Below are 15,562 nucleotides of genomic sequence, written 5' to 3' on the forward strand. Positions count from 1 at the left end.
GCATGTGACGAATAAAACCTTGAACTTGAACTTGATAATACAAGTATATACGAATACAATAAATACAACTAGACATTTAAAGGAAGTGTATGCATGAAATACCATGAAATTATGTTTACACTGCTAAAAAATACTGTATATATATTTGGCACTTAATAGCAGTATAAATAGTATAAAATAGTATTTGACACATTTCATTTAGTAATACTTGATACGTGAAATAAAGAAAATACGATATCATATAAAATGATACAATATAACATCCATCCATCCATTTTCTACCAATTTTTTCTCTCAGCGTCGCAGTGGGGCTGGAGTCTATCCCAGCTGCACTCGGGTGGAATGCCACCTCACCACAGGGCCAACACAGACAACATTCACACACTCAGGACCTTTACTGTTGCCAATCAACCTATCCCCAGGTGCATGTCTGTGGTGGTGGGAAGAAGCCGGAGTACCCGGAGAGAAACAATAGAACATAATATATATGTTCAGTGTCATTCAGCCAAGACACTGTGAAGCTTGTCCGTCCCGGCGCTCAGTGCCAGCTCCGCAGCCCTGTCTCTTCATCCGCATCTCCTCCAGTCTCTCCAAATGGACTCTGGTGTGGCAGGGACCCAGCAGCTGCTCTCCGGTAGGCAGATCCAGAAGTTCACAAAAAGCACCACAGAAGTCACGAAAGGGCCACCCCTTGTCACACAGTCCCAAAGGGTCCCCAACCAAAAGGGAAACAGCAGGACCACAAAAGGATGACACAAGAGCACAGAGCTCCTGCCACCAGCAGCCACTACAGCGGCGCCATCTTAATGAAATACTTGTATGTTTTAGTAATGTATGTATAAAAAATACTATCTTACCTCGGAGTAAAAGGGAACAAGAATATGAAAATGAACAAGGTGTATCTCCACAATTTCAACCACTTTTACGCTTCTGTCATTGTAATGACTGACGCACGGGGGCGCCACTAACTCCCATCGCTTAATTTATTTTTAAATGTTGATATTTTTTAAACGAAACACTTAACAGGCACTTAACAAAAAAATATTTTAAATTTTCAGAATTCTGAAATGAAAAAACTTATTATAAAGTAGTAAAACATCGATTTATTTTCCATTTAAGGCTGCTGGACACATCTTTCAGGTTTGTGTACGGATCTGTGAGGTTTCATAATGAATACCGTATTTTTAATAACGTTGGTTTTGTATGTAATGGTTTATTATGACATTGTTATTGAAATACAGATGACACAAAAGAACCATGGTAAGTAACTGTGGCAAAACAAGTTGACGGAAGTGACGTCGGGTACGCGCATGCGTGGACCGATCGGGTGATAAAGCAAGATGGCGTCTGACGGAGAAGGCCTAATCGCGGGCATTATATTTCTGTATTCTTACATATATGTTGTTTAATAGAGTACACACGGTTAATAATTGTTTGTAGCCGGATACATTAGTCTGAGTGCACTTTGACACTTCTCTTGTTTGCTAGCTTCATTTAAGGTAGCTTGCAGCTAGTTTAGCTGGCTAGTTAGCTTAGCTTGTTAGCTGCTAACAAAGAGACGCGGAAGTTATTTAAACATCGCTAAGTAGGGAACTAATGTGAGTGTAAAGTGTTGTGATTGTGTGGAAATGTGCGAAAGGACGATAACAAAGTATGAGGAGGAACTTTGTCCAACAAAAGAGGAGAAGGAGCGACAACATCAACTACTGGATGTTTATTTTAAGAAACATCATCAAGTTGTGTTACACAGAACAGGTTTGTTTACTTCTTACTCTCACATGTTTACTAACTTTATATTTGATTATTAACACTATTCTTAAATATATTGTGTATGAGAAGTTTGGTTGTCTTGTGAGGATGATGTTCATATATACGTCTGGTACTTGCAACCGCGTGGTTGTCGTTGTTCTGTCGAATTTAACTACCTGTAAAAATTAGTTACCTAACACAGTCCATTTGTAGACTAAACTTAAATCGATGCTTGTGCATGTTTTGTAAAAAAAAACATATAACAAATAAATATAAGCAGCAATAAAAATATACTTTTAAATGCTTCTACACATTCTATAAAAGGCACAGATCACATCCATCCATTTTCTACCGCTTGTCCCTTTCGGGGTTGCAGAGGGTGCTGGATTCGGGCGGAAGGCAAGGTACACCCTGAACAAGTCGTCAACACATATAGACCGATGACATTCACACTCACATTCACACACTAGGGCCCATTTAGTGTTGCCAATCAACCTATCCCCAGGTGCATGTCTTTGGAGGTGGGAGGAAGCCGGAGTACCCGGAGGGAACCCACGCAGTCACAGGGAGAACATGCAAACTCCACACAGAAAGATCCCAGGACCGAACCCAGGACCTTCGTATTGTGAGGCACAGATACCAGTGTTTCCATATATAGGATTGGTACCCAACAGAACTACGCCTAGGATTGGTTATGTGTATAATAAAACCATTCTCGGACCCCTGCAGTCTACATATAAACTTAAACATCAGTTTTCTCAGGGTGGCGTGGAAGGTGTTTATCCCTAAATCACAAAAAAGCTTGCTGGCACTACTACCCCTGGGCTTTCTGAGCAGGATTCTGAGACAGTCATTCTATGCAACCTGGAGTTTGTGCAAGCTCTCTTTCTTGAACCTCACCCAGAGGGGTGCTGTGTACATAGGTGTGCAGTAAGCTCTAAGCAAGTACACCTTCGCTTCATCAGAGCAGTAATGACATTTTCTCACCAGCATGTTGGTTTGGACATACAGCAGTCCAAGCATGTCAGCATCATCCTCCATCTTGTCATTGATGATGTGGCCTAAGTATTTGACATTGTTGCACACAGACAGAGTTTGACCAGACAAATAGAAACCTGGGAAATTAAGATGTGGATCCTCCTTGGTCCTACATATCATTACCATACTCTTTGTGGCATCATACTCTTTGTCAAACTTGACTCCATAGTCTGAGCATATGTTAGTTAAGAAGCTGGTGGAACCCTGCACTACTGGGAGATAAATGGCCAAATCATCAGCGTACATAAAGTGGTTGATTAAGGTGTTCCCTATGATGCACCCTGTTCTGCATTGTCTCACTGCCTTGACAGGTCATCCATGTACAGGCTAAATAGGCCTGGTGATAGAAGCTCACCCTGCTGTACCCCATTGCCAACTCTAAAGGGAGAGGATAAACTACTCCCCTCATTTTACCTGCATCGTCTGCCTGTCGTACCAATATGCCAGAATATACCTAGAACACCCCTGTGCTTCAGATTGGTAAAGAGTTTGAGATGGTTGACTCTGTCAAAGGCCTTAGATGCATCAATAAACCCTACCAACATTGTAGGGCCCTGCGCTCTGTATTTTTCTACCGCTTCTTTTAAAGCATAAATACTAGGGGTGTAACGGTACACAAAAATTTCGGTTCGCTACGTACCTCGGTTTAGAGGTCACGGTTCGGTTCATTTTCGGTACAGTAAGAAAACAACAAAATATAAATTTTTTGGTTATTTGTTTACCAAATTTGTAAACAATGGCATAACATACATATACCCACAGGGTCCATTGCCAGGGTTAATGTGGTCAACATATATACAATAAAAACTAAATAAGATAAGGCTCAGAATGGTTTCTTAACAAAACCTTTCTACATATAAAGTGCTATTTTTGATTAATTGATTGATTGATTGAGACTTTTATTAGTAGATTGCACAGTACAGTACATATTCCGTACAATTGACCACTAAATGGTAACACCCGGATAAGTTTTTCAACTTGTTTAAGTCGGGGTCCACGTTAATCAACATTGAACTGCCTCAAGTTGTTGCTCAGATTAAATAAAATGACAACACTTTTCTTCTACATATAAAAAGTGCAACATTAAACAGTTTCAAGTCAACACATCATGCTTAATTTATTACAGCATTTGGAAAACTTGTAGTTGATTTTTATTATGTAAATCAGGGGTCCTCAAATCTTGAAGGTCCACAAATGTTATTTTGAAACAGGCTGGGTCCGTTTACTATCGGTCAAACTTATATAGTAGCAGGAGGCAGGGGCGCCGAAAAGGGGAGGTAAAGGAGACAGATTCTAGGGGCCCATGATGGAGGGGGGCCCAGAGAGGCCCTTAATGATGATGAAATTATAATACAGGGGGCCCTGCAACGATTCTTTTCATGGGGCCCAAAATCCCTAGCGGCGCCCCTGGCAGGAGGTAGGTAGTAGTTTAACATTTTCTTAAAATTAACAAAAATAAAATAAATATCCAATAAAATACTTTAAAGGTTTTCTTTGAAACAAAATTAAATAAGAACTGAAATAAAATAAATATTTCAGTACGTCTGGTAGCTGTGGCATCAGAGAGTGGGATTTGATTTATTTTAGCTGTCATTTCCTCCTTTTCTTTGCCTTCTAACATGGCACCCATCACTTCAGTCAAGCATTATTTAATTATTTCTGCACCAGAGAATGGGTTCTTGTGTTTACCCAAAACCCATGCCACTCTGAGTGAGCACTCTGTTGCTATTTGTTGTTGTGTCATAGATTTACAAAAATCTTGCTTGATGTTTCATATGACTTTTTCAGCCTCGTGATTTCTTTTTTTCTTAGCTCCGAATCATGAGGAAATGTCTCTTCAAATTCGCGGTGCTCTTTCAGATAGTGACGTTTCAGATTTTCACTTTTCACCAGAGCAACAGTACTGTTGCATATTAGACACATTGGTTTGGTACTTGCAGTAGGTAGGATGAAAACATATTGCTCTGTCCATTCTTCCTTGAAACGTCGGTTTTCCCTGTCCACCTTTCTTCTACCAGCCTGAGCCAACTTGGAGCATGCCATTGTGATTTGATTCACATTCAGTGACTGACGAGTGAACAGTTAGCGAAGTAGCGATACGAGACAACTGTATGCCTGCAGCGAAAGGTTCCATGCATGTGGCATGAGCGCTGTATGACCCAGGTGGTAACAGCCTATCAGCGCGTCGTTGTGATAGAGATGACAACCCATACTCTGATTGGCTGATTCCTCAGCCAATCAGAGTGGCGTTCTCTCGCTTTCACTCCGTCTCTCTCTCTCTCCAGAGAGACGGAGTGAGTGAGACACGGAGAAATGTAAACGAAACGTGGAGATATTTGACTAAAAACAACAAAGAACGTTGACTTGCGCTAGCGATAATTCAAAGATAAATACAATTATTATATTTTTTTATAATAATTATAATTATAAAAAAAAAAAAAAATGTTTACTATAATTCGTGCTGGGTCCGGACATGGACCGCGGTCCGCCTGTTGAGGATCACTGATGTAAATGTTATATTTTTATCAACATGTGATAGCAGGGACCCTGCCATTCAAAACTAGGCTGCTCCATTAGTAATGATTAATGTAAATATAGCTGAAAAAATAGTACAATAGCAATAGGAGAGACTGTTCATCTCTGAACACCATGGAATTCACATAGGCTTATTGATGCAGTTACATTATTATATCAACTATCAGAGACAGAAACTCTTCATTTAACATGATGTCCTTTTTTGGTGCTTCAACACAGCTCAATCAACACAGAAAAAGGTCAAGTGAAATAACAGACAGACTGTCCGTAACACACACACACACACACACCGCAAAATGAGCTAACGTTATGCTAAAATCGAATTAGCCTTCATCTCAAGCCATGACTGCGAGCTGAGCTGCAGTTTATGTTTCTAGAAGGTCAACGGGCTCATAGTGATGTTACTAGTAGTTGACTGGGAGGTGTTTATTATAATTTGGGGAGAGTCCGCTGCCTGATGCTTACCTGCTAATCACCTACCTGCTCATCACAACGCTGGAGCACTGACACCATGCGCTCTGAATATGCACTGCTGATTGGCTGTTACCGCTCTGAATATGCACTGCTGATTGGCTGTTACTGCTCTGTGAGTAACCAATCAGATGGTTGTGTGGGTGGGACAATGCTGGGTGCTGCGGAGTACTGACAGAGACAGAGGCAGTACGAAGCGGAGCAGCTTGTTAAGACTTTAGCTTAGGCGGCTACTTAATATGTTCGTGTGGAAACTCGTTTGGTAAACCTCCGAACCGAAACCCCTGTACCGAAACGGTTCAATACAAATACACGTACCGTTACACCCCTAATAAATGCACAAGTCAGTGCTGTACTTGCTCTTAAAGCCAAATTGGTTGTCTTCGGCGCAAATAAGATCTGCAACTCTGTATATTATCACACTTTCCAGTACTTTAGATAGCATGCTGGCTCGGGCGGTAGATTGATAATTGTCCATAGTCCCTACCTCACCAGCCTTGTCTTTAATGACAGGTACTAAAATAACTGTCAGCATAGCAGCTGGCAGGATGCCATGCATTACCAACCTACCAATATATACCTACTGCATGTAGATAAAACCTTAATGGAGGTGTTTGGATGTTTTTTAAGTTATTTTTAGGCAGAATATAGCAACTCCAATAGCCTCTATTGTAAGCAGACTTTTGCTCGCATTTATTTATTATTTAGAATGCATAAAAAAGAAAAAACGTGTGTTCTCGATAGGCAAAATACAAATAAAGTGTGGTTCCCTTTTAAGTGAAGTATATTTATTTAGCACTTTTCTCTAGTGACTCAGAGCGCTTTACATGGGGAAACCCATTATCTAACTTACATTTAAACCAGTGTGGGTGGCACTGGGAGCAGGTGGGTAAAGTACCTTGCTCAAGGACACAACGGCAGTGACTAGGCTCAAACCTGGAACCGTCGAGTTGCTGGCACGGCTGCTCTACCAACCGAGCCTCGCTGGCCTCAGAATTTATTCAATTCTATCAAAATCTCGTAAAAATAATTTCTTATATATATATGTATGTATATATATATATATATATATATATATATATATATATATATATATATATATATATATATATATATATAAAGAAATACTTGAATTTCAATGCAAATTCAAGTATTTATTTTATTTATATATATATATATATATATATATATATATATATATATATATATATATATATATATATATATATATATATATATATATATATATATATATATATAAAGAAATACTTGAATTTCAGTGTTCATTTATTTACACATATACACACACATAACACTGTACTCATTGTTGTATTTGAAAGTGCAATGCTTTACAGCCAGTAGCACAGCCTTTGAAGGAGCATAGGTGAAATTGAATTTGCAGAAAGGGAGTGAGTTTAGGGTTGAATTGTCCATCCTCGTTCTATTCTCTGTCACTATCTTTGTTTGGACATTACTACTTGCCGTAGTTTTGAAGCAATGCATGATGGGAATCCGGATGTTGTGTGTCAGTGTATTAACGTGCCAGCTGGAATAAACACACGCTGAGAAATAGATCCGTGCCTGCCTACTTTATGGGTTATAGATAAACCTATGGATAACGGAGACATATATAATAGTCTCCTTCTTGTTGTGTGTGCAGTTGCGCACTGAGCTCCAAAAGCCGTAGATGTTATAAGGTGACTGAGCCGGCACACTGTTTATATGGCGGAAAAGTGGACGTGACGACAGGCTGTCCTCACTCAGGTCCGGCTGGAAATCGGGAGAAATTCGGGAGAATGGTTGTCCCGGGAGATTTTCAGGAGAGGCACTGGAATTCTGGAGTCTCCCGGAAAATTCGTAAGGGTTGGCAAGTATGGTTTTGGGTGATACTACCAATGTAGGTAACGATCCAGTACCAAGTAGTTACAGGGGCGGTATCGGTCATACCAATGTGGATACTGATTGTAAACGTCTCTGTGTGTGGGCTCTCTGTGGTCCGATAGACATGGCAGGACCCGCAGTCCAAGGTGCAACAAAGTCTTTTATTCTGCTTATTTCTCAACTCAGGGCTGTCTCGCTCGCGGCCTCCTGCTCACTCGTGTCTGCGCTCTCCTCTCTCCCCCCTCATGGCTTCGGCCCCTGCTGAAAGGAGACAGGTGATTAGATAACCCGCCTCAGCTGGGCAATCCACTCACCTGTCAGCTGCTTCGACACCGGTCCATACACACGCCCGACGCGCGCCGACCACGCCCCCCTCTGCACTGATATTTATATTTTTCAAGATCATTGAATGATTAAATTTTTGTTTGCAATCATAATCAGACAAAAACACAGGATGGTGGTGTTAGAATATCAATTAAATGTTTAAATGTGGGACTGCGTGGCGAAGTTGGTAGAGTGGCTGTGCCAGCAATCGGAGTGTTGCTGGTTACTGGGGTTCAATTCCCACCTTCTACCTTCCTAGTCACGTCTGTTGTGTCCTTGGGCAAGACACTTCACCCTTTGCCTCTGATGGCTGCTGGTTAGCGCCTTGCATGGCAGCTCCCGCCATCAGTGTGTGAATGTGTGTGTGAATGGGTAAATGTGGAAATACTGTCAAAGCGCTTTGAGTACCTTGAAGGTAGAAAAGCGCTCTACAAGTATAACCCATTTATCATTTATCATTTATTATAAATATGGCTCTGAATTTTTGTAAACAATAACAAACTCCACAAAATATGTATAATACAACATAGCGGTCAAACCACTGTATCGACCTTATACTGATATTATACTTGGTATTGTTACTGTCGATTTTTGTATCGATCAGTCCACATTTGTTTAAATTTAAGAGCTTTAACGGGGCTTCCGCTGGTCATTAAAAAGTATTAAAAGTCATTAAATGGACTTTGCCTAAATGAAGGCCTTAAATGGTATTAAAAAGCATTAAATATGATGTCCAGAGGCATTAAAATATTCATGCAATCGTAGGCCGGGACCGATTATAAATGAAAATAAACCTAATAACTTAATTCTTGCCGTCATCAATACATTGCTATGTCCGTGTGTTTCCTTCTTGGTCTGTGGATTTTAAACTGGACTAAGAGGTCTCACTCTGTGCATCGCTCTCAGCACCTGAGCATGTTTATTTGACAGTAGACTTACATGAACAAAGTGAGCCTCTTGTCAGTCATTCACAATCTTTGTTTCGACTACTTGCAATTCTCCTCCACACGTTTTCCTGTGTGCTGTAGTGTTAGCAACACTCACTTTAATGTTGGAGATGGAAATAGTCATTTTAATACAATGCTGAAGTACAGGCCCCCGTATAGCTGACCGGGATGTCCCTGTTATATGATTCTTTAATTTTGGGCCTTTTAGAATCAGCATGTTTTCGTCCATTTGTGTCAAAGAAGTGAAATTAGGTCTGAAAACCTTTTGACAAGTTGACTTCGTGTCCATTAGGACTTTTCAAAGTGTAGAATACCATCCGCCTTAAACAGAATATTTTACTTTGAAAGTAAACTAGATAATTTATTTTGTGTTTATGCATGACTTCCTGTCTCTCATGAGCAGATTTTAGCTCAATTGAACCACCTTGTTGTGGCGACCACTAAATGTAGAAGCCAGGCGGTGGAAACTGACACATTGACTTGAAAACAAAAAACCGCCGTGGCGCCGCCGTTCCACATCCAGTGGAAATCCCCGGTTACACTTATAAACGTTGCTTGGCAGATAAACGAAGAAACCATACTTCGGGTTCAAGGCACGAAGCAAAAGGAAATACACTTTCAACCCACAGCACTCGCAGTGAGAGAACTCGACCACAAGATGGCGTCATAGCAGAGACAACAATACAGAATACAGATTTACACTGTAAATGACCTAACCTTTTCTCCAAGTTTATACATCAGTAACTGACATTAAAATCACAGGGGGCGCTGGAGCCTATCCCAGCTGCACTCAGGCAGCAGGGAATTTATTACAATTGAGATTTTAGGCCATATTGCCCACCCCTCGTAAAAAGTGGTCTTATTTTGCTGTGAATAATGTTGTAAAGAGCAGTGTGTTTGTTTTCAGGCCAATTCATATACTAACTTGTTTTTTTAAGTTCATGTGAACTTACTGACTGAATCTGGACATTTCTCAAGCATGTTTGTCATTTTGTGTCCTGCAGACGTCTGTGAAGAACAACTTCTGCCTGAAAAACAGGAGTGTAGCTTCAGGATGGTGAAGGAGGATCCATCAAAGAGGAAGACCAGGTGCCCAAGACACTCTGGTGTCTCTTTTTCCTCTTTGACACAGACCCTTCCCTGTAAAAAGGAAGAGGAAGACTCACTGACGCCCCACATTAAAGAGGAAGAGGAGCTTAAATGGTTGGAGGAGTTCCCAGTGACTGGTGTCCCTGTGAAGAGTGAAGATGATGAGGTCAAAAGTGAAAGTGAAGAGAAGAGAGAGGCGGAGCCTCCAAGCAGCAGCTCAACACAACACATGACAACAGAAGCTGATGGAGACCACTGTGGAGGATCACAAGCAGACAAGCTCTTAGCTCCACTATCAGATAGTGAGGACACAACGTCACACTCTCCTGACACTGATGATGAAGACTCTAAAGATGATAAGACATGTCACACTGACAACACTCACTTGAAATGTTCTCACTGTGACAAAACTTTTAAATACCATTGTCATCTGAAAACACACATGAGAAGACACACCGGAGAAAAACCTTTTAGCTGTTCAATATGTGGAAGAGGTTTTACACAAAGTCAGAGTTTGAAAGTACACATGAGAACACATGCTGAAGAAAAACCTTTTAACTGTTTAATCTGTAGTAAAGGTTTTGTTCTAAGTAACCATTTGAAAGAACACATGAGAACACACACTGGTGAAAAACCTTTTATCTGTTCAATCTGTGGTAAAGGTTTTGTACAAAGTAACAATTTGAAAGTACACATTAGATCACACACTGGTGAAAAACCCTTTATCTGCACAATCTGTGGTAAAGGTTTTGTACAAAGTAACAATTTGAAAGTACACATGACAACACACACTGGTGAACAAACTGTTTCCTGTTCAACCTGTGGTAAAGGTTTTACACAAAGTCAATATTTGAAAGTACACATGAGAACACACACTGGTGAAAAACCTTTTTCCTGTTCAATCTGTGGTAAAGGTTTTACACATGGTCACCATTTGAAAGTACACACGAGAACGCACACTGGCGAAAAACCTTTTTTCTGTTCAATCTGTGGTAAAGTTTTTATACAAAGTAACAATTTGAAAGTACACATGACAACACACACTGGTGAAAAAACTGTTTCCTGTTCAACCTGTGGTAAAGGTTTTACACAAAGTCAATATTTGAAAGTACACATGAGAACACACACTGGTAAAAAACCTTTTTCCTGTTTAACCTGTGGTAAAGGTTTTACACATGGTCACCATTTGAAAGTACACACGAGAACGCACACTGGCGAAAAACCTTTTTCCTGTTCAATCTGTGGTAAAGGTTTTACAGAAAGTCAACATTTGAAAAGACACACAAGAACGCACACTGGTGAAAAATCACATTCATGTTCAATTTGTAATAAAGGCTTTGTACAAAGTCAATATTTGAAAGCACACATGAGAACACACACTGGAGAGCAAGTGTTGAGTTGCAGTGTGTGTGGTGAAAGATTCTCTTATAAGTACCAGTGTAAGAAACACAAGTGTGCTGGTGAGAACAGCAGCAGCAAATGAAACTGCAGGATTTGAAATAAACTGTCAAAACTTTAATTTTGACTTTCTAACAACATCAGCACATATAACATGTGTGACATTGTTGTTTGTGTAACAATCTTTTTAATACGGCGTGGCAAAGTTGATAGAGTGGCCGTGACAGCAATCGGAGTGTTGCTAGTTACTGGGGTTCAATCCCCACCTTCTACCATCCTAGTCACGTCCGTTGTGTCCTTGGGCAAGACACTTCACCCTTGCTCCTGATGGCTGCTGGTTAGCGCCTTGCATGGCAGCGCCCGCCATCAGTGTGTGAATGTGTGTGTGAATGGGTGAATGTGGAAATACTGTCAAAGCGCTTTGAGTACCTTGAAGGTAGAAAAGCGCTATACAAGTATAACCCATTTATCATTTATTATAATATGCTTGTACATTTATAGATTAGATATTTTATATTAGTGCTTTTTTCAGTCAAGTACATACATTAATATGCAACATTGTGTACTTTTATTAAACATTGAACAGAACAATTTGACTGAAAAGGTGAGAGTATACAGTACAAGACATATTTTAAATAAAATAAACATTTTATGTGTATATATATATTCATCATATAATTTTAGACTTATTTATAATAGTGTTTTTTTATAGGTGATTTAAATTTTACATATTTTTATTTTTAATTGTTAATGATCCCATAGATTAGCACCTTTATATGATATACATATGTACTGGTTCACATCTGAAACATCTTCTGGACCACTTCAGGAAGCATATAATTATTTACTTTATACATCATTTGAACAGTTGTCTTTTATACAATTTTAAAATGTGTGATTTTATGAATCATTTGTTGGGTCTCTAATCAATTTTATTAATTATCTTTATTACTCTCTTTTGTAATATGATGATTGTGTTGTGATTGTTTTATATGTATGTCCCCAGACCTTTATGCAATATAAAAGTGAGAGAAAATGGCTCAATTGTTTGTGTAAGGATGGTTTTGTTTTTACAAACATTTGTGGATTAAAAAAAAATCCCATTATTGTGTTTTAAACATTTATACGTTTCTTTTTCTTTTTTGACATCCCCAAAACAATATCAATATCAATCAAAGTTTGGAGTGTCAGACAAAAGCCAATATTGTACATCATCCCACAGAGATTTACTTTGCATACATTCATAAAATAAACAGTTTATTTTGTTTCCCTATCACAGAACGAACAAGTTTTGTCTTCAATTGCAAAACATCTTAAAATGATTTTAAGTTGTCAAGCCGGGGCTTTTTTTCTTAAAGTAACTTCTTTGCGTTTGGAAGAATGGAAACTTTCAAGTTATGAGTATTTTTTTTGTTCCAGTTCAAATACAGTAAAGAAGAAATAGTAAAGAATTAAAAAAAGATGATATACTGTAATTCAAATATTTTGAATGAAAGCCTCTTTATTTTTTGTAATTATTTTTATTTGCAGGTCGTACTTAATGAAATCTTCAAATAATAAAATACTTTTATCACTCAATAAGTGCATCAGCGACCAAATGCTTTTTTCAAACCATTGCTGTACAAAGATGGATTTGTTTCTCATTTTAATATAACAATTCCACAGTGGAGTATTGTGTGTGATGAAGTTGTGTTTGTAAATTAGTTTCCAGTACAACAACACTTGCTGGTAGGGATGGGTACCGTTCACTTTTAATTCCATGTTTTATGTGTTATATATGTAAATATATTGTGTGTTTGTATTTTGCCAACATGGTAGAATCACATGATAGGCAGGTTGTATCATGTTTTTCTGTCACCTTGAGGAAATGGCATAAAGAGGAAGATGACAATATAATGTCACTTGGACTATGATGTAGAGAACAGAGGAGATTTAGTTAATTTTTATTTTTTGGTTTTAGGCGATTCTTTTTTCTTTTTTTGACAAAACCTCTCCATTATCCAGCTATTGATTTCTGGTAGCTGGTTAAAAATAATGAATACTGAATGCTTTACTTTGATAAATATAATATTTCCAGTGATAAACACAATTGGGAACTGACGTTGCCAAGAATCGAACCCACGTCTTGAAGAATAAAAGGCCAATGGACCTGTTGGAGGATTCAGTGGTCTCGTTCTCGCGAGACTCTCAGTTGACGAGTCAAAGGTCGAGAGGGATAAACAAACCGAGAAAATGACTTCCTTATTACCGAGAGGTGTTGATTTGGAAGCGAATGTCGACTTTTAATATTTTATGCGATGGAGTGTTGACTCCTTGAGAGCTTATTTGTGTCGTTGTGGATTCAAAGCATTCGGAAATAAAAAAGATCTTGCTGCCAGGACTATTGCTGCGTGGGAAATGGGAGTCCAAGCCAAGAAAAGCGAACAAGAGGTGAAGGAGGAAAAGGCTGAGGACTACCAAAACACTTTGTTAGTAAAAGACACTGTTAACTTTTTGCCAGACCCTCTCTTTATTTCTGACTGTTGGGTAGGAGAAAAGGATGGCATGAAGCTCTGGCCGCCTACCATGTACTTTGATATAGGCATGTACCTTGGTGTTACACACATGTACTTTGATATAGGCATGTACCTTGGTGTTACACACATGTACTTTGATATAGGCATGTACCTTGGTGTTACAAACATGTACTTTGATATAGGCATGTACCTTGGTGTTACACACATGTACTTTGATATAGGCATGTACCTTGGTGTTACACACATGTACTTTGATATAGGCATGTACCTTGGTGTTACACACATGTACTTTGATATAGGCATGTACCTTGGTGTTACAAACATGGACACAAGAATGCTTCAAAGTCATAAAGGAGCCAAGTGTTACCGTTATTTCACAACAGGTCAGATTTCCTTTATGTTTGTATTTTAATGATACCATATGGTGAGATCACCATATTTTAGCTACATGAACGTTTTGTGGGGTTTTTTTTCACCAATATCTCGCAGTCCCTTACCTGGTTATTTTATTTAGCAATATTTATTATATAAATAAATTATATATATATATATATATATATATATATATATATATATATATATATATATATATATATATATATATATATATATATATATATATATATATATATATATATATATATATATATATATATATATATATGTCCTTACGTAACATCACCAGAATGATTGACAATTAGGAGGACCAATAGTCAACATGATACACCCAGAAATAAATAAAACAAATGGCTTATCGATAAGCCATTTAAAAAAAAATTGTTTTAATATTTATTTATATGTATCACTATTCTCCTACTCACCTTTCCAGTAGAGGCCTCTCCCCTCTCACTTTCTGTGCGCCTCTGCCCTGACTCCTACAGGCCAATAGGGGTTGTGGAGTGATTAGTATTATTATCTACTGATGATAGTCATACGTGAATGAGCTCAGCTCCTGTTCTCCTCCATGTGTAAAGTGAGAAACACAGCTGATGCTCCAGAAGGAAGTAACCCCAAAGATAGCAAATGGTAAAAAAGAGTGCACATTTAACTTTATAAATAACCAGGACCTTCATGATGCATTTCAGGCTAACTAGCTAACTAAGTAGTAGCATTGTTTTAGAGCGGGAATGTAACTTTTTGTCAAACACAGACCTGGTGTAAAGTGGAGCTAATACATTTTACTACAAGCTGTGATGAATACTTACTTTCTTGAAAAAGTTTCTTATGTCCATTTTGCATCCGTTGGGACTTTATTAGTAGGTTGCACAATGAAGAACATATTCCGTACAATTGACCACTAAATGGTAACACCCGAATAAGTTTTTCAACTTGTTTAAGTCGGGGTTACTTAAATTGATGCATGATACAGATATATACTATCAGATATATACTATCATCATAATACAGTCATCACACAAGATAATCACATTGAATTATTTACATGATTTACAATCAGGGGTGTGGGGGGGGGGGGGGTAGGATATGGACAGCAAGTAGTGGACATAGAGAGAGAGAGAGAGAGAGAGAGATAGAGATCAGAAGGTATAAGAAAAAGTATCTGCATTTCATTGTTTACATTTGATTATTAGTAATCCGGGGAGGGTGTTAGTTCAC

At 38.6% G+C, this 15,562-nt stretch overlaps 2 protein-coding genes across 3 annotated transcripts in view; one reads left to right on the forward strand and one right to left on the reverse strand.

Moving 5' to 3' along the window:
• LOC133664587 (oocyte zinc finger protein XlCOF6-like) overlaps window positions 1–15,562 on the reverse strand; it is a 335,370-nt gene that overhangs the window by 212,251 nt on the left and 107,557 nt on the right. The window lies entirely within an intron of this gene.
• Window positions 1,294–12,887, forward strand: LOC133664626 (gastrula zinc finger protein XlCGF57.1-like). 2 transcript variants are annotated; one of them, XM_062069416.1, is made up of 3 exons: window positions 1,736–1,755; window positions 7,861–7,949; window positions 9,950–12,887. In XM_062069416.1, the coding sequence occupies exon 3, from the start codon at window positions 10,000–10,002 to the stop codon at window positions 11,515–11,517; it is 1,518 nt and encodes a 505-aa protein (XP_061925400.1). In that variant the 5' UTR covers window positions 1,736–1,755; window positions 7,861–7,949; window positions 9,950–9,999; the 3' UTR covers window positions 11,518–12,887. The 2 variants fall into 2 exon arrangements, with proteins under 2 accessions (XP_061925398.1, XP_061925400.1); XM_062069414.1 differs by lacking the exon at window positions 7,861–7,949 and having other exon boundaries at window positions 1,294–1,755.

Source organism: Entelurus aequoreus, linkage group LG14, assembly GCF_033978785.1.
Source record: "Entelurus aequoreus isolate RoL-2023_Sb linkage group LG14, RoL_Eaeq_v1.1, whole genome shotgun sequence".
Classification (NCBI taxonomy): Eukaryota; Metazoa; Chordata; class Actinopteri; order Syngnathiformes; family Syngnathidae; genus Entelurus; species Entelurus aequoreus.

Excerpts from the sequence above, each read along its gene's own strand:
- LOC133664626 (XM_062069414.1), top strand. The coding sequence starts at position 1,629 with ATGTGCGAAAGGACGATAACAAAGTATGAGGAGGAACTTTGTCCAACA. Across the intron at positions 1,756-9,949 it reads AGTTGTGTTACACAGAACAG|ACGTCTGTGAAGAACAACTT; the intron begins GTTTGTTTACTT and ends TGTGTCCTGCAG.